The sequence below is a fragment of the Notamacropus eugenii genome, chromosome 1, assembly GCF_028372415.1.
Source record: "Notamacropus eugenii isolate mMacEug1 chromosome 1, mMacEug1.pri_v2, whole genome shotgun sequence".
Classification (NCBI taxonomy): Eukaryota; Metazoa; Chordata; class Mammalia; order Diprotodontia; family Macropodidae; genus Notamacropus; species Notamacropus eugenii.
This window is the reverse complement of record NC_092872.1, coordinates 301,072,324-301,098,283: the sequence shown is the minus strand read 5'-3', so window position 1 is coordinate 301,098,283 and position 25,960 is coordinate 301,072,324. Positions and strand designations below refer to the sequence as shown.

At 37.3% G+C, this 25,960-nt stretch overlaps 1 protein-coding gene across 1 annotated transcript in view; it reads right to left on the bottom strand.

The window, feature by feature from the left end:
• Positions 1–25,153, bottom strand: part of PSMA3 (proteasome 20S subunit alpha 3) — a 39,401-nt gene extending 14,248 nt beyond the window's left edge. Inside the window, exons 1-7 of the mRNA XM_072629321.1 lie at positions 24,895–25,153; positions 18,026–18,108; positions 12,888–13,011; positions 8,522–8,623; positions 8,365–8,438; positions 2,353–2,425; positions 1,037–1,102 (exon numbers count right to left, since the gene is read on the bottom strand). Of these exons, the coding sequence (XP_072485422.1) occupies positions 1,037–1,102; positions 2,353–2,425; positions 8,365–8,438; positions 8,522–8,623; positions 12,888–13,011; positions 18,026–18,108; positions 24,895–24,915 (543 nt within the window). The 5' untranslated portion in view covers positions 24,916–25,153. The remainder of the gene's footprint in view (positions 1–1,036; positions 1,103–2,352; positions 2,426–8,364; positions 8,439–8,521; positions 8,624–12,887; positions 13,012–18,025; positions 18,109–24,894) is intronic.
• Positions 25,154–25,960: the final 807 nt, after the last annotated feature.

Genomic DNA, 25,960 nt, shown 5'->3' with positions numbered 1-25,960 from the left:
CACTATTGTAGGAGGACAGGTCAAGGGAGAGAATGGAATAAATGAGGGGTAGGATAGGACAGAGGGAAATGTGGTTAGTCTTTTACAACAACTATTATGGAAGTGCTTTGCGCTGTTATACATATATGACCTATATTGCTTGTTTTCTCAATGAGGGTAGGTGAGGAGGGAGAGAATATGGAACTCAAAGCTTTAAGAATGAATGTAAAAAATTGTTTTAGCATGCAACTGGAAATTGAGCTATACAGGCAATGGAGTACAGAAATCTATTTTGCCCTACAGGAAAACAGAGGGGAAGGGGGATGGAAGAAGGGTGGGTAATAGAAGGAAGGATAGACTGGAGGAAGGGGTGGATAGGGTGCATGCCATCCTGGGGTGGGGGGTGGGGAGAGATGGAGAGAAAATTTTGAATTCTAATTCTTGTGGAAGTGAATATTAAAAACTGAAAATAAATAAATTTTAAAAAGTAGAAAAAAATTTATACTATTATTTTTATTTTAGAAGACTGAGTGTCTCCCTATTTCTTCCAGGCTGCCAAGTCCAGAGCTCCTTGAGGCCTCAGTGCAACTCTAACCAGCAAAGCAACTTGATCTCAATGGTTTGCCCCCTCCTCAGGCAATCTGGTGGCCTCCCCACTTCTAAGGGCTCAACATAACCACGCCAAACTTAATGCTGACACTGGATGGCCTTAGTTGATTGTGACTCAGAACCCCTAAGGTTAAGGGATATGACATTTGTCAGCCTCTCTGAGGCAGCACAGAACTAAGCTATATGGTATTTTTAAATGACATTTTCCTGTATACTCAAGAATAAAAGTAAGAACCTGTTTTGGTTATACATATACTATGCTTACATTTTTGTGTGGCTTTTTTTGTGGATGCCACTACAGTATCTGATAATGTAAAATAACATTTTAAATATCTTAGGCAATCTTGGTAAGAGAAGAACCTAGGGCAGATTCCACCCCCCACTATATTTGGATACAATCATTGTTATATTTTTAGTAAATTAAACATTTATGTAAATTGAGTCTTACCTGGAGTTTCTCTATCTCTGTTTTTGCTGCTTGCCTGGCTTTACCAATGGCACATCCCCAATAACCCTATATAAGAACACAGGTAGAATATTAATTAAGAATAATAGTAATGTAAATTATTTCTAAGGCAAGAGAAGAATAACAAAAGACAGATTATAAAAATGCATTTGAAATTCTATTTTTATATATTTGATATATATTTATATGTTACATATATTTTGATATATTTTAAATATATCACACACAATTTGGAGTTGTGCTATGCAGAGATGTGATTATAATGGATTTGACAAGTATGTTTAGGTTGGCCATCTGTAGTTTTTTTATGGTTCATCTATAACCAATAAAATTCTACTTTTTCAAACAACATTAAGTTAAATTTCTTATTCTGGAGATGCTATACCCTTAAAATGAAATTTTTCAAAGAAAAATGAATAGAAGTGTAACTTTTTTTTGGGAAACGTCAATTTGAAAATTTGACAATGCTTATTTGCTTCAAAGGTCATCGCGTCCAACCAGTCCTGTCCCCTTCCCCTCTTATTCTGCCCAACCCCCTTTGCCCCCCCAAAAGGGAAGAAAAGGGGAGCTAGAATTTGGGGTGTTTTTTTTTTAAAGATAAATATATGGGCCAGAATCCCTACTTTAAAAAGACAGAAAATAAAAAAATCCTAACATTCAGTTTTCATACAAGCCAAATAAGAAGAAAAATACCAATCTATATTTGGATCACTATGGTAAATATATATTTTCTAAAAACTGTGTTCAAAGATATGACCTTTTATGTCACCCGTTTTGTAAAGCTTTAATGAAATCACATGATTTCCTTCAATATTCCCAATAATTCATTTTTCCACTATCAAGGGGCAGTTTTTATTTTATCCTCATCTTTGGGATGAATGATGCCTATAAACATTTCATGCACTACATATTGTGTGACAATATTCAGTAACCATCTAATTCTTTGATTTTTGAAATCACAAAAGTAAACACAAGAGTTTTAAAAAATATTCTTTACAGATAGTATAAAGAGCCTACCATTATTTTGGCTTTTGCTTTTTTAAAGCCTTTTCAATAAAATTCAGTACCTTTAAAGGAAGGCCAGATTATTAAAACATAAAGTTCAAGCCCCTTTGGAGTTACAGCAGAACTCAAAATTTTGAACATGAGGAGTATAAGATAGGGGAGTAGCTTTAGATTAGCAGGACTTATTCATACATTTACAAGGCATGGTTATGGGGGTGGTGGAGATTTAGAAATTAAGATGATGCAAAAGACTTGTATCTAGTTTATCAATAAAAACTTTAAAAAATACTCACATAAGAAACACCTGATGGGTCAATCATATAGAGTTGTGCTCCATCATTTGCACCATAAGACCCTAACATGAAACTGTGTAAGAATGACAATTACCATCAACAGGACACTTACAAAATTATTATAAATATAAATATGACACTATGACCAAGGTTTCAGTTACTAAGGTTTCTGGAAAAGGTTCTAATAGCATGTTACTAATGAAATAGTAAAGCTGTGGTCACAGCAGAAATAAAGGGCCTTAAGAAAGATTTCCTTTAGTATCACCACTCACTCTGCTTAAAATTTTTGTAACCTGGCTTTCAACTATCCTTATGGAAACCATTCTTTAATGATGCAAATGGTCTAGTCACTTAAATTGGTAGGATTTTCTCTTACTGTCACTTTCTTAGATCTCTCATTTGATCATTTTTTCTTAGTGACATGACTTCATACAATACTCTTACTTGCATGACTTCATACATACATACATACATACACACAATACTCAAGGCACTTCACAAACTACCTTTTTAGCCTCACTGAAAATCTTATCTATCCCCACCCTCTCCATCAAACCCCACAGAATCTGGATTCCATCCTGACCTTCTACTAAAGAAACTGTTCTGTTGTCACTTTCCAAACGAGACTGCTGTCACTTATGAATTCCCACCTCTGTGTCTTTGCTGATGCTGTTCCTTATGCCTGTTCTTCCTCTCTGCCTCATTACTACTATTTAAAGCCCAACTCAAATACCAAATCTTATTCCCCTAGGTCTCACAAAGTACTTTTTTTTTTAACATGTCCCTAATGTATTTAATGTCTCCTTTCCCTCTGCCAGACTAAAAACTCCTCCTGTATTTTTTGAATCTCTCAGTACTATAATGATCCTCCTAATGTGGTCTTTAGGGATACATTCCAATACTTTTTCTGAATGTTCTTTTCTAACACCTATTTTTCACTGCTGGCTTAAAAGTGGCTCATCTAATCATCTAAAATGCAAAAACTTGGGACATTAATGCACTGCTGGCAGAACTGTGAACTGATCCAACAATTCTGGAATACAATTTGGAACAGTGCCCAAAGGGCTATAAAATTGGGCATACCCTGACCTAGCACCACTACTAGGTTTGTATCTCAAAGAGATGTTTTTAAAAAAGGCTAAAGGACTTATATGTGCAAAAAAATATTTATAGTAACTTTTTGTGGTGGCAAAACATTGGAAATACAAAACTGTACACAGTAATAGCAATACTGTATGATGATCAACTGTGTATGATTTAGCTCTTCCCAGCAATTCAATCCAAGACAATCCCAAAAGAGTTATGATGAAAAATGCTATCTACATTCAGAGAAAGAACTGATGGAGTCTGATTGCATATCAAAGCATACTTTTAAAAACTGTATTTTTCTTGCTTTGGAGGTTTTTTGGGGGGAGGGGGAGTATGAGAGATCTGTATTTTCTTTCACAGTCTGGCTAATAGGGAGGCATTTTTTGCATGATGGTGCAGGTATATATAATCTATATAAAATCACTTGCCTTCTCAGGGAACAAGGAGGGGAAGAAAGGAGAATTTGGAACTTAAAAATTTGAAGAATGAAGGTTAAAAAAATTGTTATAACATGTAATAGGAAAAAAATGTAAATTTTTTTTTTTTTAAAAAGGCAAGAGCTGTCTATAATTCTCTAAGAACTGTGTACTAAGTAGTAATGATCACATGGGCTTGCATGTTTTTCAAGAAAAATAGTTAAAACATTAAACTGTAAAACATCATTTCCTTATTCTGGTAGATTTAAAGCTAAGGGAAGAAATAAATTACTGTTATTGCAGTCCCTTTCTGATGAGTAATGAATGGACCACTTAAGCAGGAGGAAGTCAATGAAATTTCAGAAGTTGTATGACAGTCTTCATTTGAGATAATAAAAATATTCTTTAAAGGATCCAAAGAATCATGGCTCAGGAATCTCAAAGTCAGTCTTTTTAGACTAGGTAAACTAAAATGAATATGGTTCATTTTTGTCCTGAGAAGGTAGAGGCAGTGTCACATTGTACTGAGCATGTAAGACCTGTGTTCAAATTCTGACCTTAACACAAATATTACAAAGGTTACAATCTGCATTGGTAGAGGGAGTTCACATGAAATCACAGATGTTTCATATATTCTTGGTCTAAGAAGCCAGTGAAACCCAGATTAAGTAAAAAGAAACTTTGGAAAATCTAACACATTATATGAAAAATTAGGACATTATACAGGACATTAAGGATCATCCAGATTCTAGAAAGAACTCCCAAATATCTTTACACACTTAAGAAATTCAATTTAAGTTTTGAGTTGAAAAATATCCTATTTAAACTCAAAGAGAATTAACCACTGCCAATTCCCTCTTCTATCCCCAGAGTGTACTTCAAAACCCCTTAATCATTCCTCCATTCTTTGCTTTATTCCAATTTCTGATGAAGTAGCTCTTCCTGCTAAGGTCAGCTCCTCTGTTTGGGTCCTTAATCCTATTTCTTCTCTCATCTTCAATCTGTTTTTATTCATCCATACTTGTTGCCTCTCATATCCTCTCTACTCCAGTCTATCCTCCCCTCAGCTGTCAAAAGTTATATTTCTAAAGTCACATACACTCCTCTACTGACCCCACTTCAATAAACTTCAGTGGTTCCTTCAGGATCAAGTATAAAAGCCTCTGTTTGGTGTTCAAAGATACCACCCCTAACAAACACAGACTTAGCAAAAAAGAAAAATGACACTAACCTTACTATTCCTTGAACTCCATGTCCCAACTCTAAATATTTTTTTTACATACTATGCCTCAGTTTTTCTCTGCTCCTGGTTTTCCTGTTTTCCTTCAAGCCCCAGCTAACATTCCACCTCTACAGGAAAACTTTCCCAATCCTTAATTCTAGTGCTTTTCCTCTATCGTTAATTTCCTATTTATCTTGTATGCTGTTTGTTCCTACGGTTACTTGCATTTTGTCTCCCTCATTAGATTTTGAACTTGAGAACAGAGACTATCTTTTGTTTTTTCTGTTGTATCCCTAGCATTTGGCACAGTACTTGGCACATAATGGGTGTTTAATAAATGTTTATTGACTGACTCAACCCCATTTGCCTCCCAACCTGTCACTTGGCTAAAACTCCTAAATCCCAATGATTTTTTTGTCAATCCCCCTTCTACTTGATCTTTTCTTGTTCCTGACCCTGGCAACTACCTCTTCCTCCTAAACTTCTTCCTCTTTCTTGATTCTTCTCCTACCTGGTTGACTATTTGTTTTCAAGTTTTTATGAGAGATCATTATGTTTTGTCTACACTAAATAAGTATGAATGTCCCACCAATGCTTTATCCAGGGCTTTGGCTTTGTCTGTATGTTCTCCCTTGATGGTTACATCTATTATCATGGGCTCCATTTTCTCTCCACAGAAAAATACCAAATATATCCAAATCTAATCTCTCTCTTTTTAACTCTAGTCCCACATGACTGCCAACACCTAGATATTCTGTACATATTTAACACAATATGTATAAAATAGAAGTCCTAATTCCCTCAAATTCATCTCTCCTCCAAATTTTTCTATTTCTATTGAAAGTATTTGGTTAACATAAAAGAAAAGGAAAATGACAAATGCTGGAGGAGATGTGGAAAAATTGGAACATAAATGCACTGTTGATGGAGTAAACTGATCCAACCATTCCAGAGAACAATTTGGACTGTCCAAAGGGCTATATAAGACTATGCATACCCACTAATACTGCTACTACATCTATATCCCAAAGAGATCAAAGAAAAGGAAAAAAAGACCCATATGTACAAAAGTATAGCAGCTCTTTCTGTGGTGGCAACGAATAGAAATGAGGGCATGTCCATCAATTGGTGAATGCCTGAACAAGTTTTAGTATAGAATTGTAATGGAATATTCTTGTGCTGTAAGAAATGACAAAGAGGATGATTTCATAAAATCATGGGAAGACTGCACCGATGTAAAGTGAAGGTGAAACAAGAAGACTAGAACATTATTCACAGTAACAGTCGAACTTTAACAGTAATTAATTGTGAAAGACTTAGCTACTTTGATCAATACAACAATCCACCCAATTACAAAGGACTCATGATGAAGAATGCTATCTACCTCCAAAGAAAAAATGATGACCTCTTGAGTACTCAGTGCAGACTAAAGTATATTTTTTCCACTTTATTTTTGTTTTTTCATCTTTTTTTTTCTTTTTTGAGGCAAATGTAAAAACGTTTTGCATAACTTCATATTTATAATGGGTATTGTATTTCTTGCCTTCTCAATGAGTGGAACAGGTGGTAAAGGGAGGAGGAAAGAGGAAGAGAAAGTGGAACAGAAAATTTTTTTTAATTTAAAAAACATCACTTCTGTCACCCACGTTGTCAACTTCAGTCATCCTTGACTCCATTCTCCTCCACTCTAGTATCTTCTCAGTTACAAAATCTTGTTGATTTTACCTCTACTCCTCTTATGTCAATTCACAGACACTGCCTAGTTCAGATCTTTATCACCTCACATACAGGACTATTGCAAGTCTCTTCATTGGTCTCCCTTCAGTGTTATCTTCTCTATAAACCACCTTCTACAAAGCTACCAAAGTCAATATTCCTAAAATACAGACCCTACTTTGTCACTCCTCCAATTAAAAAAAAAAATTCAGTGGGTCCCCACTGCCTGTAGGACTAAATCCTTAGCTGGCCAATTAAAGCTCTTAACAATATGGCTCCTTTGAGTCGTATTTCATATTACCACCCTTCATGCATTCTCTGTCCTGGTCAAATTGACTTTCAGCTGTTCTCTTAGTATAAGATTCCATCTCTATGTCTTTGCACAGATTGTCCTTTATGTCTAGGTTTTACTTCCTCCTCACCTTTGCCCCAGATAATTTCTAGCTTCTTTCAAAGTACAATGTAGTTACCATCCATGGTATTTTTCCTGACCCTCTCAGATATTACTTGAAATTACTTTTATATGCTTTGAATTTATATGTATATTTATTTTATTAACCCTCCCCCTTCTGACAGAATCAACTCCCTGTCAGCAAGGAGTATTCTGTTTGACTTTATAAGGATAAGGGCTTATATATAATAAGTGTTTCATGATCACCAAACTGATAGTTTGAATTTAAGTATAGTATTTCCCCCTAAAAACCGGAAATTGTGAGAACTGAAGTAAAAAAAATTTTGGAGAGGGAACACAGAGAACTGTTTGGGAAAGAGTTTAGTAAGTGTGTAGAAATATAACAAGAGGAATGATACCAGGAACCCTAAGTAATTACATGAAAGGAAAATAACAGAGAGGACACCAGAAGATGAAAAGACATCTAGGAAAAACAAATTTGCCTATGAAATTGTACCCAGTCAACCCTGAATCCAAAAAGATTTTTAAAAAGGGATAGGAAACTCTTATCTTCCTTACATGGTATGGATGCCCGTGGTGGGAATCTAGACAAAACTAAGTTCCAGATAAAAGAATCCAAAGAGACTACAACATACTAACTCACACTTGTTGTAAATGAACTGGTCAAACCATTCTAGAAAGCAATCTATATAACTGCAACCAACTGACCAAAATGTTCATATCTTTTGACCCAGAGATCCCACATGAAGGTAGATGCCCCAAAGACATCAAACACAGGAAAAAAAGTTCTCATATAGACATTATCCTCAACTCCTCAATGCAGTCATTTTTATTGCCACATCATCTTTCTCATCTAACTCCTCTTTACTCCACCACCTTCAGGCCCGCGTCACCTCTTGCCTTGATTAATGACACCAGTACAACTGATCTTACTTCCTCTTCACTCTAATACATCCTCCACCCAGCTGCCATGATTTTTCTCAAGCACAGATCTGACCATATCAAACTCCAGTGGTCCCTTATTACCTCTACTAACAAATATAAACTACTTTGTTTTCTCTTGACATCTAGACATCAATCATCTAATTATAAGATGCCAGCCTAGAACTATGTAAGCTTAGTCATTCAAGGACATTTTACAGAAAAAAACTTCATACCTGCAACCAAAAGGTCTGACAGCACTGTAGAGTGTGTAAGCATGTACATACATGGCTACTCTGTCTGCAAGGTGCTAGAGAACAAAAAGATAAAATGAAGTTACTAAATAAGTTAATTTTACTAAAATTCAACTAGTATTTCAAAATTTTCACTTACCTTTAGTGGAATATTATAGCCATAATTAGATCTGAAGTTGGAGGCTTCTTCTCTAGCTATGTCCGCTAAAGAACGAGCATCTGCTAGCAAACCTGCTACTGCCTGAAATAAAGAAAAGTGTCAACTTTATAAGAAAAAAAGTGTTTATCACAAATCAAAAAAGGTATGTAGTTAATGTTATTAAAACAAGTGTAGGCCGTGAGAAGAGGCTTTAGGACTGTAGTAGAATTTTCTTTACATAAATTTTCTTAAGCCCATAAAGTAGTTCTATAATGCATGTTGGTACTTAAGATAACAGGTTGGTTTGAAGTGGGAATTCGTAAACTTTTAAGTATAATTTTAAATTTTTGTTTAATGTTCAAATTCAAAAGAAGCTAGAAAGTAGCCAACATTTCCAATCCTGCTCCATTTTTTAAAGTAAATGCATGTAAGGCCAAATCATCTTTATTCAAGTTTGATTCCAAAATGTTGAGAGGTTATTAAACATTTAATTTACAAGGAAAAAAACCTTAAACCACCTCTGTTTTAGTTTCTGCTAGAAAATGAACAAAAAAGTGAACCTAAGAAATGACAAAAAACAAACTCATTCAGTTTTGTGAGATTTTGGACATTTAAAAGGAGGAGAGAGGGAGGGAGGGATGGAGAGAGGGAGGGAGGGATGGAGGGAGAAAGAGAGGAAAGGGGAAAGAGAAACAGAAACAGACAGATATACTCCTTTTATTTACAAGACCTGGAAGAACTTACTTAAGCTTCTTTTCTAATACAATACTTTTGGGTGTCTTCTCTGCCTCCTATACCATAAAGCAATACTTTCTCTAACATTAAAGCAAGCATATTCAATCTTTTTGGATAGGTGCCATTTTAGTTCCTTAAAACTACGAGTTAGTACTGAGGAAAGATGGTATAAGGATTGGCAGTCTTTCTTGATCAGATTTCATTTATAGGTAAGATGGAATAAGGTATAAACTAAATGTCAAGCACCTTTGAACATAAAATTTCATATAACATTCATCTTTACCTTTCAAAGGTGTGTGTACATATGCATATACATATACATACGTACACACACACGCAGTGTGTAATGCTATATGCCTTCAATTATCTAGCATGGATATGGAATGAGGTGTTCAAGGTGTTATTTTTTTCAGATAAATAAAAATTAATATAATGCTAATAAAACAAAAAATAGTCTTCAGTGGGTCCCTAGTACCTCTAGGATAAAATACTAACTATTCAACTTGTCATTTACACAGTATAGCTCCCACCTATCTTTCCAGACTTTTTTCATTTTACCCAAAAGTCCTACTTGCTATTCCTTGAATTTGATGTACATTCTCCCAACTTTGTCTTTGCACAGGCTGTCCCATATACTGAGAAGGTATTCCTTCTTCTACTTTGCCTCTTAGAATCCTTAGTACCCCTTCAAGGCTCAGCCCAGGTGACACTTCTTAAGCTAAGTTTTTTTCTGATCCTTTTCAGTTGTTAGTCCCTTTTAACTCCTACAAGTGCTTTGTATTTACTTGTCTGTGCATATCTAATATTCCCCCCAGGAAAATGTACTTTTGGTAGGGGCAGGAACAGGTTAGATTTTTAGTATAAATATGTAATAAATGTTTGCTGAACTGAACTAAATTTTTTGGTGGTATGTTCTACAATGATTCTACATTTTCCTATCTTAAGATATATTAAATAATAACATTTTTTCTAGTAATTTAGGGTCACTATTAAGTCTAGTTATTGTGTTGCAGGCATAGCTCTGTCTAACCTATTGAAGTCTATCTCCAATAAAAAGCAACCTGGGATCTCAAAAGCTATACTAGCCGAGTTAAAATTCTGGAGGGGAAGCTTGAAGTTCAATACGAGTCTAAATGTGTCCATCATCTAAACTCTAGAGAGAGGCTTATCACCAGAATGTTGGCCAAAAACAAAACTTTTTTGGCTGCTGAAATTCAAGAAAACTACATTCTATGGAAATGGAATGGAGGGGAACACCCACAAGGAATAATTTCTTAGCATTAAACTATAGCTTTAAATGCAGATAGTGTGGGTATCAAAATAATGTTGAATGGACAAAGATCCTTTCTTGCCTACATATCTTGCTATCTCAAAAAAAAAAAAAACCCCAATATTAGCTTTGGTTTTTTGTGTCTCTCACACAAGGTGGACTGAAGGATATGCAACCATATGACTTCCATGAGACTATAATATTGACAGTATTCTAAAAGTACTTTATTCTCCAGGAAATCATCAATTTTGTTGTTATTGGCATTCTTTAATTAATTGGTAACATTTAAAGATTTATTTACACCGTAAAAACACCACTGGCACTTTATCAACCACACCCACTTATTTATGTGTAATGTTTCTTTATGAGATTTAGAGAAGTGTTCTTTACCATTTCAAATATTGTGCTAGTATTTTTCAGGAAGTCTTTACTCCCAAATCTACAAATCTTAAACCACCAGAAAATGACACTTCTGTAAACATGACACCAGCTTAAAATGTTCAATAAACCTTCACTTAACATTTGAAGAGAATTCTAGGAAACATTTAAAACTACACACTTAACATAAATTGTTTTCTACAGTAGCTACATAATCAACTTTTCCCATAAAATCTTTTTTATAATAATATTTTGAGTAATATCTTAGTCCAAATATTGGGTAAACGAGGCAAGATTAACAGGAAGAAAGATAATTTATCTCAAGATGATTCTACAATTACCTAGTAGGAGAGCAACAGCTTTGTTATTTCCAGCTAATATTGTGTTTCCAAAATGATCTTCAGAGAAGATACAAAAAGATGAGAGAACCAGTAAGGAACAACACAAAGTGAATTCTACCATTACCTAATAATAGTACTGTTCTGCTACCTCTGGCTAGGCCTATGTTTCTAGAATGATCCTTAATGAAGCTCTAAGACGATGACAGAATATAAAGGACAGAGATTTTTTTTCGCTCTATACACAAGCATACTAGATGTGAATTCAGTAGACCAGAGTTCTAATCATTGCTTCAACATTTAGAAGCTGTATAACTTTTTTACTTTTATTTTTACCCTTGAGCCCTAGTTTACTCATCTATAAAATGGAAATAAATGTACAAGCTGACAAGGTTATTACGTGGAGTGGGCTTTATAAAAACCTTATACAGCTATGTAAACAAATGTTACGATTATGCACCAGACAATTATGTGACACTTCTGAAAGTTCTAGAATGATTTATACTTTCCAGTCACCAAAGGCTTTATTTTATGGGAGCCTATAGTATTAGCACATAACACTGAATTTGTCCTTAGTTTGTTTGAAACTAAGGTTAGCTATGCTAGGTTGACAACTGGAACACTGTCAAAACAGATCGGTTTCGTTACCATTATAAGATTGTTTGGGAACTTTTTTTGCACATATAACTTAGTAAAAAAAAAAAAAAAACCCTCAAAATTCTCCTGCAATTTCATGATTTGCCAGTTGCTTTTCTATCAGCTATATAAAAATTTAATATCACCGAAATGTCAAGGAAAATACATGTGGCTCAGAATCTGTTTATTACACTTTTTTTGGCCTTTTAAGCTATCACCGGGGTCAAGCAATAAGGCAGACTCTTATCTTTTCATTAAAAAAAATTTAGAATCCATGTTCTAAGACAACTTAACCTTATTTCTGCTAGTATAAGATAGCTAAAAACTACTGCACACATTATATATCTCTAGCACAGCTTTTGATTGCTACTGTACCACCTTGACTGCTGACATGTATAACTGGATAAATCTTCAGTGTGGTATTACTTGAATAGAGTAATATTTTAATGAAAATAGAAGACTTGTCTTGCCTTTCCACTAACTGCCCTATTCCTCCACGTTCTGATTTGAATTCACAAGTATTCTACAGCTGACATGTCTAGAACATGGCACATTGATTCTCCTAGGAGCTACTGATCTCTGAATAGTGTTATCTTCCAACATTTGAATTATTCTACCTTCTGTCTCTGTCCCTGGCTTTCATCTATCATCAGAATATCCCAATGAATTGCCATTTCTGATATATTAACACTCATACTGCTCAACACTCTTGTCTTCTTCTCTTTAGCCTTCATATTCACCACCGGCAATTGAATGTACACCTAATTTCTTACTGGTAAACCAACTGATCACAGTATATGGAATAGGAATCGTTAGTTCATTTCAGCTATTTTAACTGTTGCTCACTGCTCAACTACTTCACTACTACAAATATCTTCCAGTTTCCATTTTTAGAATCATTCCTGATGCTTCAAGTTGTTTATAGTCTTTGTTTAGTTCTGAAAAGCACATCCCAACAAATACAGTTATTTCGAAGAAAGTTTCCTAAAAGGGAGGAATGTTATCTTACCATTCCAACATGTCGATCAACATTAAAGAGGCGTTTGTTAGAACCTTCTTCATAAAGTTTAGAAAGGACTAATTTTTCTACACCAAAGACGACACCATCTTTACATCTGATTCCAATAGCTGTACTGAAACAAGTGGGGAGAAAATTAATTTTTTTTAACTGAAAAAGAAAGAGCCCATATTCCTTATATTTTTTTAAAAAAATAATACATGGCTTAACAACAAAGTACTTTAAAACAGATTAGGATTACCCACAACTCAGATACACTTCATTCCAAATGAACCAATCTGCCTCCTCTAAAAATCAGAGAAGAGTTCAAGGTAACCTACATGGTTGTCCATTATTTTTGTCTTTGAATCCCCAGCCTGGCAAACATTAGGCACTTAATAAATGCTAGTTGAATAATGGCTATTTGTAACCATAAAATACATTGTAGCTGCAAAACCATCCTAGACAAACTGAAGCAACTAGTGCAGGGTATCTTGCACATGGCAAGTTTTTTTCATATATGCTCAAAATCATGATTGAGATAGGGGCTAGAATTAATTAGACGGCATAGTGTAGGGAGTGCTGGACTTGGATTACCTGAATTCAAATCATGCCTCAGACATTATTAACTCTGTGACCCTGGACAAGTCCCTTAACTTCTCTTAGCCTCACATTCCTCATCTGCAAAATGTAATAATAGCATGTACTTCACAGGGTTGTTGTGAGGATCAAATCATATATGTAAAATGTATGGTTTTGCAAGCCATAAAGTGCTACTAAATATTAGCTAAAGTAACAACAACAATTTCTTTGTCTAGGTCAATTCCACACCCCTTTTTCATTAGTGAGATAAGAGACCAAAAATAGTGAAATCAATATTTGACTATATAAATATATTATGAAGGAAAAAGCTCTTTGAGCAGATGTAAACTACATGACATTCAACTATAAATCAGGTCAGAATGAACTAAAAATAATACTAAAAATCAACTATCATTTAAATGTTGTGACAGCTTTATGAAAATTACTTAATTATCCTGGTAACAAACAACTAATGTAGATGCTTAATTTGAGGAAAAGACAAATATATCCAACATAAAATTATTTCCCCCCCAAAACCAGCTTCTTCTTCAATTCTCCTAATTCTTCCAATTGTCTTACACCATTTTGCCAGTCTTTACATTTGGAAATTATCTTCGATTTATCCCTTTTCATTCCCCATAATCAATCACAGGTCCTATCAATTATTCCCTTGAAAGTCCTCCTCTATTTTCATGATCACCAGTGTCATCCAGGTCTCTTATTTTTAACAGCTTCCTAGACGGTTTTCCTAAGACTAGACTAGCTACCCCTACCCTGTTCCCAACTAGTTTTCCAACACTTTCTTCCAAATACCACTTTCATTAGCTAGTTCCTCTGTTCAAGAAATCCATGAAGATTTCTTACCACATAAAATATAAAACTTGTGAAAAATTTCAAATCTAGCACACCATCTAAAGATTCAATTTTAATTCGTTACTTAATATTAACCATGTCTTTAGGTTATTTTGGTAGGTTCCCTGGGTAGCTTCACAAAAGTATTTTTTCACTCTCCTATCTTTTGACTTCTCTTAGGTACAAAGCCTATTTTACATGCAATGGTTGAATTTAAGGAGTTACAGCATAAAAAGTTTTAGCTCTGTCTGAGATTTCTTTTAAAATGCCAGTAACTTAAAATAGAACTGAAAACAAAGTGGTTCATTATGTCAACGGGAAAAGTTTGATTTATACAATTTATACACACATTTTTAAGTGCATACATTGCATCAAGTACATTATGCAATACAGCTATTTTCTTATTAGATGTGAAGATAATACTATAAGTCAAAAACGAAACGATAAATACTACTTCAAGGTTAAAACTAGCTTTTAAGAATAATCTAGACTTGGGCTCTCATACAAGACTTTCATCCCATGATTCTTTTATTCAAAATGCCAATAGAATATCAAACTGAAATACAAAAAAGTCTGTGGTTTGCCTGAAATATAAATGATGTAGATGGGGAGATAATAAAGTAATGGTGAGGAAGAAATGGAAATTGAATTTTAAGTTCTCCAAATTCAATGAATTCCAAAGTACTTGATGAAATGACCGTAAGAAGTTATGAGAAAGACTACTATGAAATCGCTTCAATAATACTTAATGTTGCCAATTCTATTAATAATTTGTTTAAGATATTATGAAGTTACCAACGTTTGATTTTGATATATATCTTTTATCACATGGCTCTAACATTCAGTAAAGTCCACCTGGTTCTATCTTACACATCTGCAAAATAGACAGTACCAGGACCATCTCTACAAGAGAAAATCTTGGCTTTTAGTCCTACCAGACAAAAGACTATAAAATGTCTCCATTACTTACCATTTGAAATTTAAATCTAAAAAATAACCAATCAACTTCAAACTGGCTATATAAACACTGTCTGTTGCAAGGGCAGTATGAAACTGATAACCTCAGGGCCTGTAGTACAAACAAGATGAGTGGGACATAGGAAATGCAAGTTGCTGGTCTGTACAACAACTTATATTTTTTCTAAGTATCCCAGGAAAGACAGCATGATGTGAGAGTGCATGCTAAACCTGAAGTCAACATGAGTAAGTCAAATAGCAATTAAGCATCATAGACCTTTTGAACCCTGTTTCTGTATCTGCAAAACTGAATAACAATCAAAGAACTTCAAATTAGGAAGAAGCCTACCCTGTAGTCTTCAATCACATCCATGACAAATGATCATCTAGCTTCTGTTTGAAGACTTCCAGTGATGGGGAACTCATTATCTTACAGGCTGCCAGCCTACTCTGTCAGACAGCTTTAAGCATTATTAAGTTTTATTTCTACTACAAGGATTGTAAGCTTTTAAAAAAATAAAATGATATAATAAGGGTCAACTAACAGTTATATTTTCCTATACTGAACCTAATCATTTTTCCCTTTTCATTCAATTTCTTAAACCCAGAAATTCTTGACTCTCAAGTACAGGACCCTAACCATTTCAATCATTACGTCTCCCTTAAACTCATCCTTCCAAGGCTAACAATGATTTCTTAACTATCAAACACAAAGGCCTTTTCTCAATCCTCATCCTTCTCCATCTCTCTGATGCAAATGATGACTACTCCCCAGGTTTTTGTGCTACTGTTCTGCTTTGGTTCTCTTCTATTCCTTCTCAGTCTCTTCTGAGAGATTATCATCTATAGCTCATCCTCAAATGCAGTTGTCCCCAAAGCCCTCTCCTGGGCCTTGAAGATGATTCATGAAGGTATCTAGACATAACCTCTCTCTGGAGCTCGTCTCACAAAATGCCTTTTGGACATTTCAAATTGGATGTCCCATAGGAATCCCAAATTCAAAATATCCTAAAACAGAACTCGTTCCCCTCCCATCCTCTAACCCACCACACTCTGAACATCCGTATTTCTGTCAGGCACCACCATCCTTTCACTCATCCACACTTTCAGCCTCAACCCCTCATATACCACATAGCCAATCAGCTGCCAGATCTTGTCATTTCCACCTCCACAATAGCTTTCCTGTAACTATCTCCTCTCAATTCTCACAATCACTATCCTAATTCAGGCTCTCAAAACCTCTCAACCAGACTGCTGCAATAGCTTACTAATTGGTCTCCTCTAGTCTTCTCCACATCCCAATCTGTCCTCCACACAGTTGCCAAAGTAATTTTCCTAAAAAGTATGGATCTATGTCACTCCTTTACACAAACACCAAAAGTTCCCTTATTACCTTAACTAAGATCAAACAAACTCCTCTGGCACTTAAAGCTCTTTACAATCTGGCATCACCCCATCTTTACTGCCTTATTATATGTTTCTCCCATTTGTGAACATCATGGTTCAGCTAAAATCCACCATCTTCACTGTTCCTCACACAAGTACTTCTTTGCATTAGCTGTCCCCATGTCTGGAAGGTTCTAATTTATCATCTCTGGCTCTTAGAATCTCTAGTCACCTTCAAGGCTCAGCTCAAATGTCACTGAATACATAAAGTTTTACATCATTCCTTTTGTTACTAGTACTTTCTCCACATGATTATCTTCCACTTATTTTGCATATACATTTATATATGTATATGGTTGTCTCTCTTCTCTTCCCCAAACCCTTTGTGTAAGCTCTTCAAGGCACAGTCTGATTCATTTTTGTCTTTGCAACAAATCAGAGTTTAATACAATAGTTTAAAACAGGTGTCATATCCTGTGCCAGCAAGAACCAGATTAAAACGTTATTGGGAAACGTTTAAAAAAATAAATGAAAAATATAATGTGACATAATGTTAATTTGTACAACAATATAAAGCTTCCAAGGATTTGATTTTGACATCTTTTGTCTAGAAGAAAGAAGAAAGCTTCATGGAGAGACAATCCTAAGGGTGGAAAGAATGGGTAACAAGAGAAATTGTGGAGGTAGAATCAACAAGGCTCAGCGAATAATTAATTGGATATGAAAAGTGAGTGAACAAGAAAAGTCCAAGGTAACTCAGAGGTTATTAACCTGAGTGACTTGGAAGATGTGTTAAATGTTAAGAAAAATTGATAGTCACACATCATTAATGATTTAGAGTCTATCTGCTACTTCTATTCAGGAGGGGATGAGTTATGGAATAGTGATACTAAGGCAAAGAAAAAAGTATCACCATTTATAAAAAATACATTTAAAAAGTAGAATTAAGTACAGAAAAGGACACAAATGCAATTTTTACTACTGTTAAATTTAATAAAACCTTGTATACTGAAATGTTCATTTTAATAGTTATTAAATGCATAATTAACAGGAAAATTTATTTTTAAAAAGTATATTTCCTCTCAAAAAAAAAAAAAGATTGTAACTCATGCTGGGTAAAAAGAAACGGTAAATATTTGTCATTTCTTCTGATCTTTGAAGGGAAACTACAAAAATAATACTTTCCTCCAAAATGGAGGAAAGTAATAAATAGTAAAGAAATAGTGTTTCTAGAATGATCTAGAAACAAAGTATCAAATTTCCAAAATCTTTGAAACCCAAGAAAACTGGATCTCAAAATTACAAGACAGTATTTGTTTGACAGTGACAACTTGCATACAAGTTTCATTATGTAAGTAAAATATTTTCCTTACCTACTGTTTTCCACTGCTTTCATAGCATATTCAACTTGAAAAACTCTTCCATCAGGAGAGAAAGTTGAGGCTGACAGATCATACTAAAAGAAAAAAAGTAAAAATAAGCTTGTTGCACCAACACAGCATGTGTGGTATTGATAAATCTATAACAGACCCTGCACTTGGGAACTTTACATTCCTTGAATGATAAAACAACCATGCATGCTGCTGAGTAAATACATGATAGAAAGGTAAAGGGGAGGGGAGAGAGGAGACATAGTACGCTGGGTAAACCTAGACCTTGAGGGAAGATATGGATTCTGAGCAGTAAATATTTGGTAGGAATACATTCCAGAGAGGGACAACTTATACAAATGCAGAGGTGGGAGATGGCATGCTGTGTGTCTGAGGAACAGCTAGCACCATATTTCACTGCATAATTGTCACACCGTGTTTTTCGGTCCAAAAACTGGTTTATAACCTTTTGTCACGTAATCATTGTGTGGTATAATTCTGTCCATCATGCTACTTCAAAGGTAGACAGAGCAGTAATATATTCACCAGTGGCATATGGATACGCACTTATCTCTCTCAATGCCAAGCCTTGAATTCTCAGCATTGTCAGTATTCAATTTCAATGTATATTCACGAATATTCCGTGCATCCTAATCTTGCACCAAAGACAGTTTATTAATAAATGGATTTTTAAGTAATATTACCACAAATTAAAAAAAAAAACTTCACATAACCATCACACCCCATTTTTTAGGCACACATTTGGCATAAAATCTGCAAAGATTATGCAGTGAAATATAATAACCCAATTTGAATAAACCACAAAATGCTAAGGGGAATAGTATAAGGTAATGCTGGAAAAGCAGTTTGTCACCAGAATAAGGAGGACTTTAATTATCATGATCATTAAGGAGTTTGTATTTTAGATTAAAGTAAACAAGGAACCATTGAAGGTTTTAGAATAGGAAAGTGAGGAGTAGCATGGTTCAACCTGGCCCCTGGAAAAATTATTTTGCTAGCTACATGAAAGACAGACTAGGAAGGGAGAAACTGGGAAGCAGAGACTGATTAAGAAGCTAACACAACAGTCCAGAAAAAAGATGAAGTTTTGGTTAGGGTGAAGAAGAGTCTGGGGTAATTCAGACATGAAGCTGAGTAGCTTAAAGGATAAAGGTTCCTTCAAAAGCAATCAGAAATTTTGGTGGGACAACTTGGGAGTATCATGACAAAAAAACCTTGCTGGCAGTTAGCCCACAGAGAAAATCCATCAGCCAAGTAACTTACCAATATATTTTCTACCAATAGGTACATTAGAAAAAACAGAAAAAGATAAGAGGCTCCAATGTGTCCTGGGAGGAGGGGCAATGGCCTACCAATCAAGCTGGCTTTGGGAACTCTTGACAAAAATCGTGTTTTTCTTTGTAGTTGGCTTTACACAAGAATTAGGGTAGAGAATATAAGGGTGAGGGAACATGACTGCCTATTTGCAGAGAAAGGGAGACTAGTTAAAAAAGGAATCACTTGTGTTGAGAGGGAGAGAATGAAGAGAGGAAGAAACAGTGTAGGGGAAGAGAGGAAAGAGGGAGAGAAAGAGAGAGAGGAAAGGAGAGAAAGAGAAGAAAAAAGAGAGGGAGGGAAGGGAGGAGGAGAAAGGGAGTAAGAACATAGAGGGTACTTCTCTCTTTGCCTCCAAAGGGACACGATGAGTTCAGTTTTGAACAGAGTGAGTTTCAAGTGATGACATTATACAAGTAGAAATATCTAGCAGCCAGTCAAACATGCAGGATTGGATGAAGTTAAGGAGAAATGTAGAATTTGTGTATTTGCACATGTGGTTTGCATAAAGATAACTGAACTCAAGGGAGCAGATGACATTTTCAAGGTAGAATGTAGAGAAAACAGAGCCTTAGAGGACTGGAGAGTTGAGAGGAAGATCACAAATCAGAAAAAGAGATTTAAGTAATGGAGAGGCTGGAGGACCAAGATAGAGCAATGTTTCAGAAGCCAAGGAAAGAGGGACTATTCAGAAGAAGGGAGTGGCCAACTGTGTCAAAAGCTATAAAAAGTTCTAGGAAAATGGGAACTGAGAAAATAGTATGGAATTTATCAATTAGGAGGTCACTGGTATCCTCTGAAACAGGTTTCCATTGAGTGGCAAGGTCAGAGGTTGTTAAAAAGGGAGTGGGTAAAGAAGTAAAAGTAGTAAGAAGCAAAGTAGTCTAGTTCAGAGATATCTAACTCAAGGCCAAAACAAGATTAAACTGTGACCGGGAAATGCTCAACAACAACAAACAGTATGATGTTAAGTATTGTGGAAGTCAATATGCAGCAGCTGGGATTTGAGGTTTATACCACTGATCTAGATAAGTATCTTTAGGATCTTGGCAATGAAAAGGAAAAGAGATAGGATGAATCTGAAGGGCTGACAGGATCAAAGGGACATTTTTTTTTTCCAACGATGGTTAAGACCTGAGCAGGCCTGAAGGGCAACTTAGGAAGGAGACCAGAATAGTTTGAAAATGAAAGAGAAAGTATCTCAGAGTAGGGAGGAAAGCTCCCTGATGAATTAGAAAGGGATCTGACTAAGGGCACAGATGATCAAAAGGATTGGCTTTGAGAAGAGGGAAAGAAAGTTTGTAAGAAAGGAAGTTTTATAAAGGCTTTAAGATATGAAGTAGAAAAGATGAATAAAATTTGACAAATGACCTTGATTTTCTTCAGTAAAGTTAGAAATTAGGTTATCTGCTGAAGGAAAGGGGGGGCAGTGGGTACTTGAAATGTTTGAGAAAAACTGCTACAGAACACGATAGGAAGTCAGTTAGGGAAGAATACAAGTATTACGATAGTGTAGCAATGAGAGAATAGCAGTGACCCACACCCTAATTCCAGAATAGTCTCTCGGTACCTTTGCCAAGAAAACCTCAAACTGGGTCACAAAGACCGATGTCGGCCAGGACTGAAATGACTCAACAACAACATGAATTTATAATGGATTTGGTGAATGGGGTTATGGAACTCCTAATACTACCTGACGGTTCAAGAGTAGAAGCAAAAAGCTTACAAGAGAATTATCCAAAGCTGAGTACTGGTAGAATACAAACAAGAGAAAGTAAACAAAGAGGGAAAGAGTGGAAGACAGTGCTTTGCTAAACTGATTAACTATAGGGTCAAGACTATGAGAGAAAAAAAGTGAGGCCAGTGAGTGGAGACAAAGAGGGATGAAAGCACTGGAAGTGGTGGTGAAGGCAAAGTAATTTAGGAGGACTGAGGCAGATTGATTATAGTATTTTTTCTTTGACTGGAAATTCTAGATGTTGGCTGTAATTGTCATTAGAGGCAGCTGGTAGCACCTGGAGTCAGGAAGACAGGCAAAGAGGTGCCTTTCTTGTGCCAATGTATCTTTTCCTGTTTGTCCTAGATCTGTGACCTGAAACTGCGCAGAGAGCAACAAGATGCTAGTTGGTAGCTGTCCCAGTTGGGTATCCCAGTATGGGTCTAGGACCTCTGCTTACCTTGGTGGACAGCCTTTCCCTAGGCACTGGAATGTTCCATTTGCTGCATATTTGGCCCAACCCAATCCCAATGTTCACAAATCTCTGTGTCTCTGTGCCAATCTAAACTGAAAAAAATGACTCACTGTGACTTTTCTTTATTTCCCTATCAGAACTTGGTCTGGCTCATTTTCTAGATCTGTTTAGAGGAGGTTTTTTTTGTGGGGGAAGGGGTGGAGGGACATTTGCTTTACTGCTTCCTGCTACTCCTTCACATTGGCTCTCCCTCCACAGATGGTGATATGAAGGACATTAGATTATGACTAAAGAAGGGAATTATAGAACTTAAGATCAACAGTTTTAGATGATATGGTCTACTCTAATGTATGATACATATGGAGTGAATTTCAAAATGAAGATGAGTTACAAGTGATGGTGGCACAAAGGGGGATCTACAAGTAATAGTGGAGAATAAGGACTACACTAACTTTTCCTCCTGCCACATCAAGTGGCATGAAAAAAGAAACAACCAGCATCAGAGAGTGTTGCAAGGGGCTAATGAGGCATCTTCAGGAGAAAGATATGTTTCTGTAAGGACCAGAAATAAAAGATCTAGGATTAAGGGGTCCTTATTATTACTATTGGGGATTTTAAAGGGTATAATGGAAAGATGGCAAAGGTAGAGATTAGTGCCTAAATCTGTACTTAAGGTAAGAGTTTTAAATGATTAAATCACAAGGATTACAAGGGCATGAAGTGCAAGATTCCTGGACAAGGGAAATGTAACAGTTGACTGGTATAGGGTGAGTGGTTGAGGGTGAAAAGGTATAGGATAAGACTCCAATTATTGTTGTCTTATCCCCCAACATTTAATCAATTACCAAGCTCTGTCCATTTTAATTCCATCTCTCTCATATCCATGCCCATCTCTTCATTCATGTGGTACAGTGGGAAAGCACATTAGATTTGTAAGGTTTGAGTTCAAATCCAGCCTCTGACACTGTGTGACCCTGAGCAAGTCCTGTAATCTGTCTCAATTTCTTTATCTGTAAAATAAATACTAGCACCTACCTCACAGCATTGTTTTGTTGACCAAATGAAATGACACATGTAAAGTAATTTGCAAACGTTAAAGCAATATATGAATGCTAGCTACGATCATTTTCTGAATGACTTTTCTCTGAACCTCAATTTCCATATCTGTGAATGAAAGGGGTTGGACCAGCTGGTCTCTAAGGTACCTTCCAGCCCTAAATCTAAGACTGTGACAATTACCCTTGTTTAGGCCCTCATCCGTAACCTCTTACCTGATCTCCTGCAATATTCTCCTATTCGGTCTCCCCCTGCCTTCAGTCTTCCACTTCTACAATCTATCCTCTGCACAACTGACAGAGTAATATCCCTAAAGCATAGGTACGATCACATCATTCCCTTTGCTCAAGAGCCAGTGGCTCCTATATTTTCTAAGATCAAATACAAATTCTTCTCTGGCATTTAAAGCCCTCCATAACCAAGTTCTCTAACCTGTCATTCCAGACTGATTTCATAACACTTTCCCTCATATATCAATTTAAATTCTAAACAAACTAGTCTCTTGCTGTTTCCTATATATAACATTCTATCACCATGCCTTTGGCACAAGTAGTCCCCCCCATTCCTAGAATGCTATTCCTCCTATTCTCCACCTTTTGGAATTCCCAGTAGCTTTTAAATGCCTTGTGTAGACCATATTACTTATCTTCATAAATGTTTATACCTGATAGAATGTAAGCTCCTGGAGATGAGAGCCTGTTTCACTTCTATCTTTGTATCTCCAAAATTGTATTTCATTAACTTATATATTGAATTCACTTAATAAATATTCTTGGCCTACCCATCTGAAGGCCAGTAATTTTGGGCATCACAGGCAGTGAACAGGGCAGTAATTTTTAAACGAGATCAATCAATCAGCAGCATGTGTTTGGGACTAGAGGAAATAGCATGCTTTTGTAACATTCTGAGCAAGAGAGAAAGAGAACATGAAGTGGAGTGGTGACAATGAAATGAAAAGACAAGGGGTAAGAAAGGCAGTGTGGCAAAGCATAAAGAACGTGGCCGGTGAAATCAAGAAAGACCTGGATTGTAATGACCTTGGGTAGCACTTGCATCTCTGAAAGTCAGAATGATGCTTGCAATCAATATTAACCATACAGGGATGGTGTCAGGGAACACTTTGTAAAATTTAAAAGTGGTACTTATGGATTATGCATTGTCTTAGAAGTTTCCATGAAAAAAACTCAACTATTTTTCCTCCTGGTAACTTGAGAGAGAGAGAGAGAGAGAGAGAGAGAGAGAGAGAGAGAGAGAGAGAGAGAGTGTGTATCTGCTAGGGAGCGATAGATAAACATTAGGGTTAGGGATCTCACTTTTAACAAATGCATATACATCACAGGAAGTTAGCAGAGGCACAGAATTTAGCTGAGACGGAAGGTAGGAAAGTTAAATAATTCCCAGGAGAAAAACTAGCTACCGGACGCTGACTTTTTTTTTTTTTTACCGTATTAAAGCCTAACTGCCAAGTGAAGTAACTTGAATTTAGAACCAGGCTTTACAAAGCATAAAACACCCGTTGTCTTGCACAGTCTGTCTCCACACTCTATCTCGTAAAGAGGACTACGGGGGAGGGGAGGAGAGCGCAAGCTTGAAAAAAAAAAGCCTAGTGTAACAACCACCACCAAAAGAACAGCTCTCAGCCAGATTTCTCTGTTCCTAACGATCATCTTTCAGAGTTCCGGCACAAGGGCAGGACTCTTTGGGGCCTTCTTCGGAGCCTGGGTTTCTGTTTCTTTATTTTGGGGAAGGATTAGGGCGGAAATGCAGAATTCCACGAAAGGAGCCCCGTGACTCAGCAGCGCGCCGAGGCCTCGGGTCCCTTCAGCCAGGGGCCTCGGGTCACTCGAGTCTCAGGGGCCCGGGATCCCACCAGCCTCCAGGCTTGGGAAGAGATAAGGCGTCTCCTGGCCCCCTCAACCCTTCCTTCTCCCCTCCCGCCAATCCGGCCCGCGCGCTGGGCCTTCACTACTTTCGGTTTCCTCAGCCGGCTAAAGAAAATGACTCGGCAAAGCTAGGGAGGCCCCGGGCCCTCGGCGCACGCTGGGCCGCCGGGGTCAGGAACATCACGCTCCTGGGGCGCGGTTTCCTAGGATCCGGGACTCTAGGACACGTTTTCGGAGGCTTCTGGGGCGGGGGGCGGGGGTCCCGCGGTGGGGGACGCGTCTTTCCCAAAGGAGAAACCGGCGGGCAGGGCCGGAGGTGGTGCAGGGGCGGAGGGTGCGCTCTGAGCGGCCTCTGCTTCCCCCTCGGTCCTGTTCCCCTGATCCGCGCGGAGAACACAAGACTCACCCCGGTCCCGATAGAGCTCATGGCGCCCAGCCACCACAGAGACGAGGAGAAACCTTTCAAGGCCTAAAGCGCCGCCGCTCCTCACGCCACAGACCGGCGCAAACGAACAACGCCCGCCGTCATTGGCCCGAATTTCAACCAATAGCCTCCAGGAGCTGGACCTCTTCTCTCGCCAGGCCTAGGAGCCCAGAGGCAAGGGAGGCGGGGGTGGTGGCAAGGGAGCACGCGTGCGCAGAAATGGTGTGGGTTCGAGGGGAGGGGAGGGGAGGTGATCTCGACGTCCTCCTTTCCTAGCTGGAGGCTGGCGGAGCTAGCGCGCAGCGCCTTTTGTGTCCTCCTCTACCGCACTGAAGCAGTGGGCCGCGGTGCCCCTCCCCCAACGACTCCCTGCGCCCTTTCCCAGCATCTCCTTGAGAAAGGAAGAGATCCCGGTAAACGCAGCTGAGGCGTAAAAAGCCTTATGGACGAGCCAGCAAGGGCCCCTAAAGAGACGGACACGATGCAGCCAAGATCAGAAGGGAAGCAGAAGTCTGGGAAACGCTTTTTACAGCCACGCTCTCTGAAAAGGGCCGCATTTCTAAAGTATCTGGAAAACTGGGTCAGATTGATAAGAATACAGATCGTTCCTCAATCGATAAACTGTCAAAGGACGTGAACAGCCAATTTTCAGAGGAAAAAATGAAAGCTATCCGTAGTCATAGGAAAAAATGCTCCAAATCCACTGCTGATTAAAGAAATGCGCATTAAAGCAGCTCTGAGGCACCACCTCACACTTGTAAAATTGGCTGATATGATGGAAAAGGAAAGTGATAAATGTTGGAGAAGATGTGGGGAAATGGAACACTAGTGGATTGCTGGAAGAGTTGTAAACCCAACCAGCCAACTGTGCCCAGGAGGTCCTAACTGCATACCCTTTGATCCAGCAATACCACCAATAGATCGGGATCTAAAGAGATTGTTTTTTAAAAAAGGGTAAAGGACTTATTTATACACAAATATCGATAGCAACTCTTTTTGTGGTGGCCAAGAATTGGAAATTGAGAGCTGTCCATCAGTCGGGGAATGG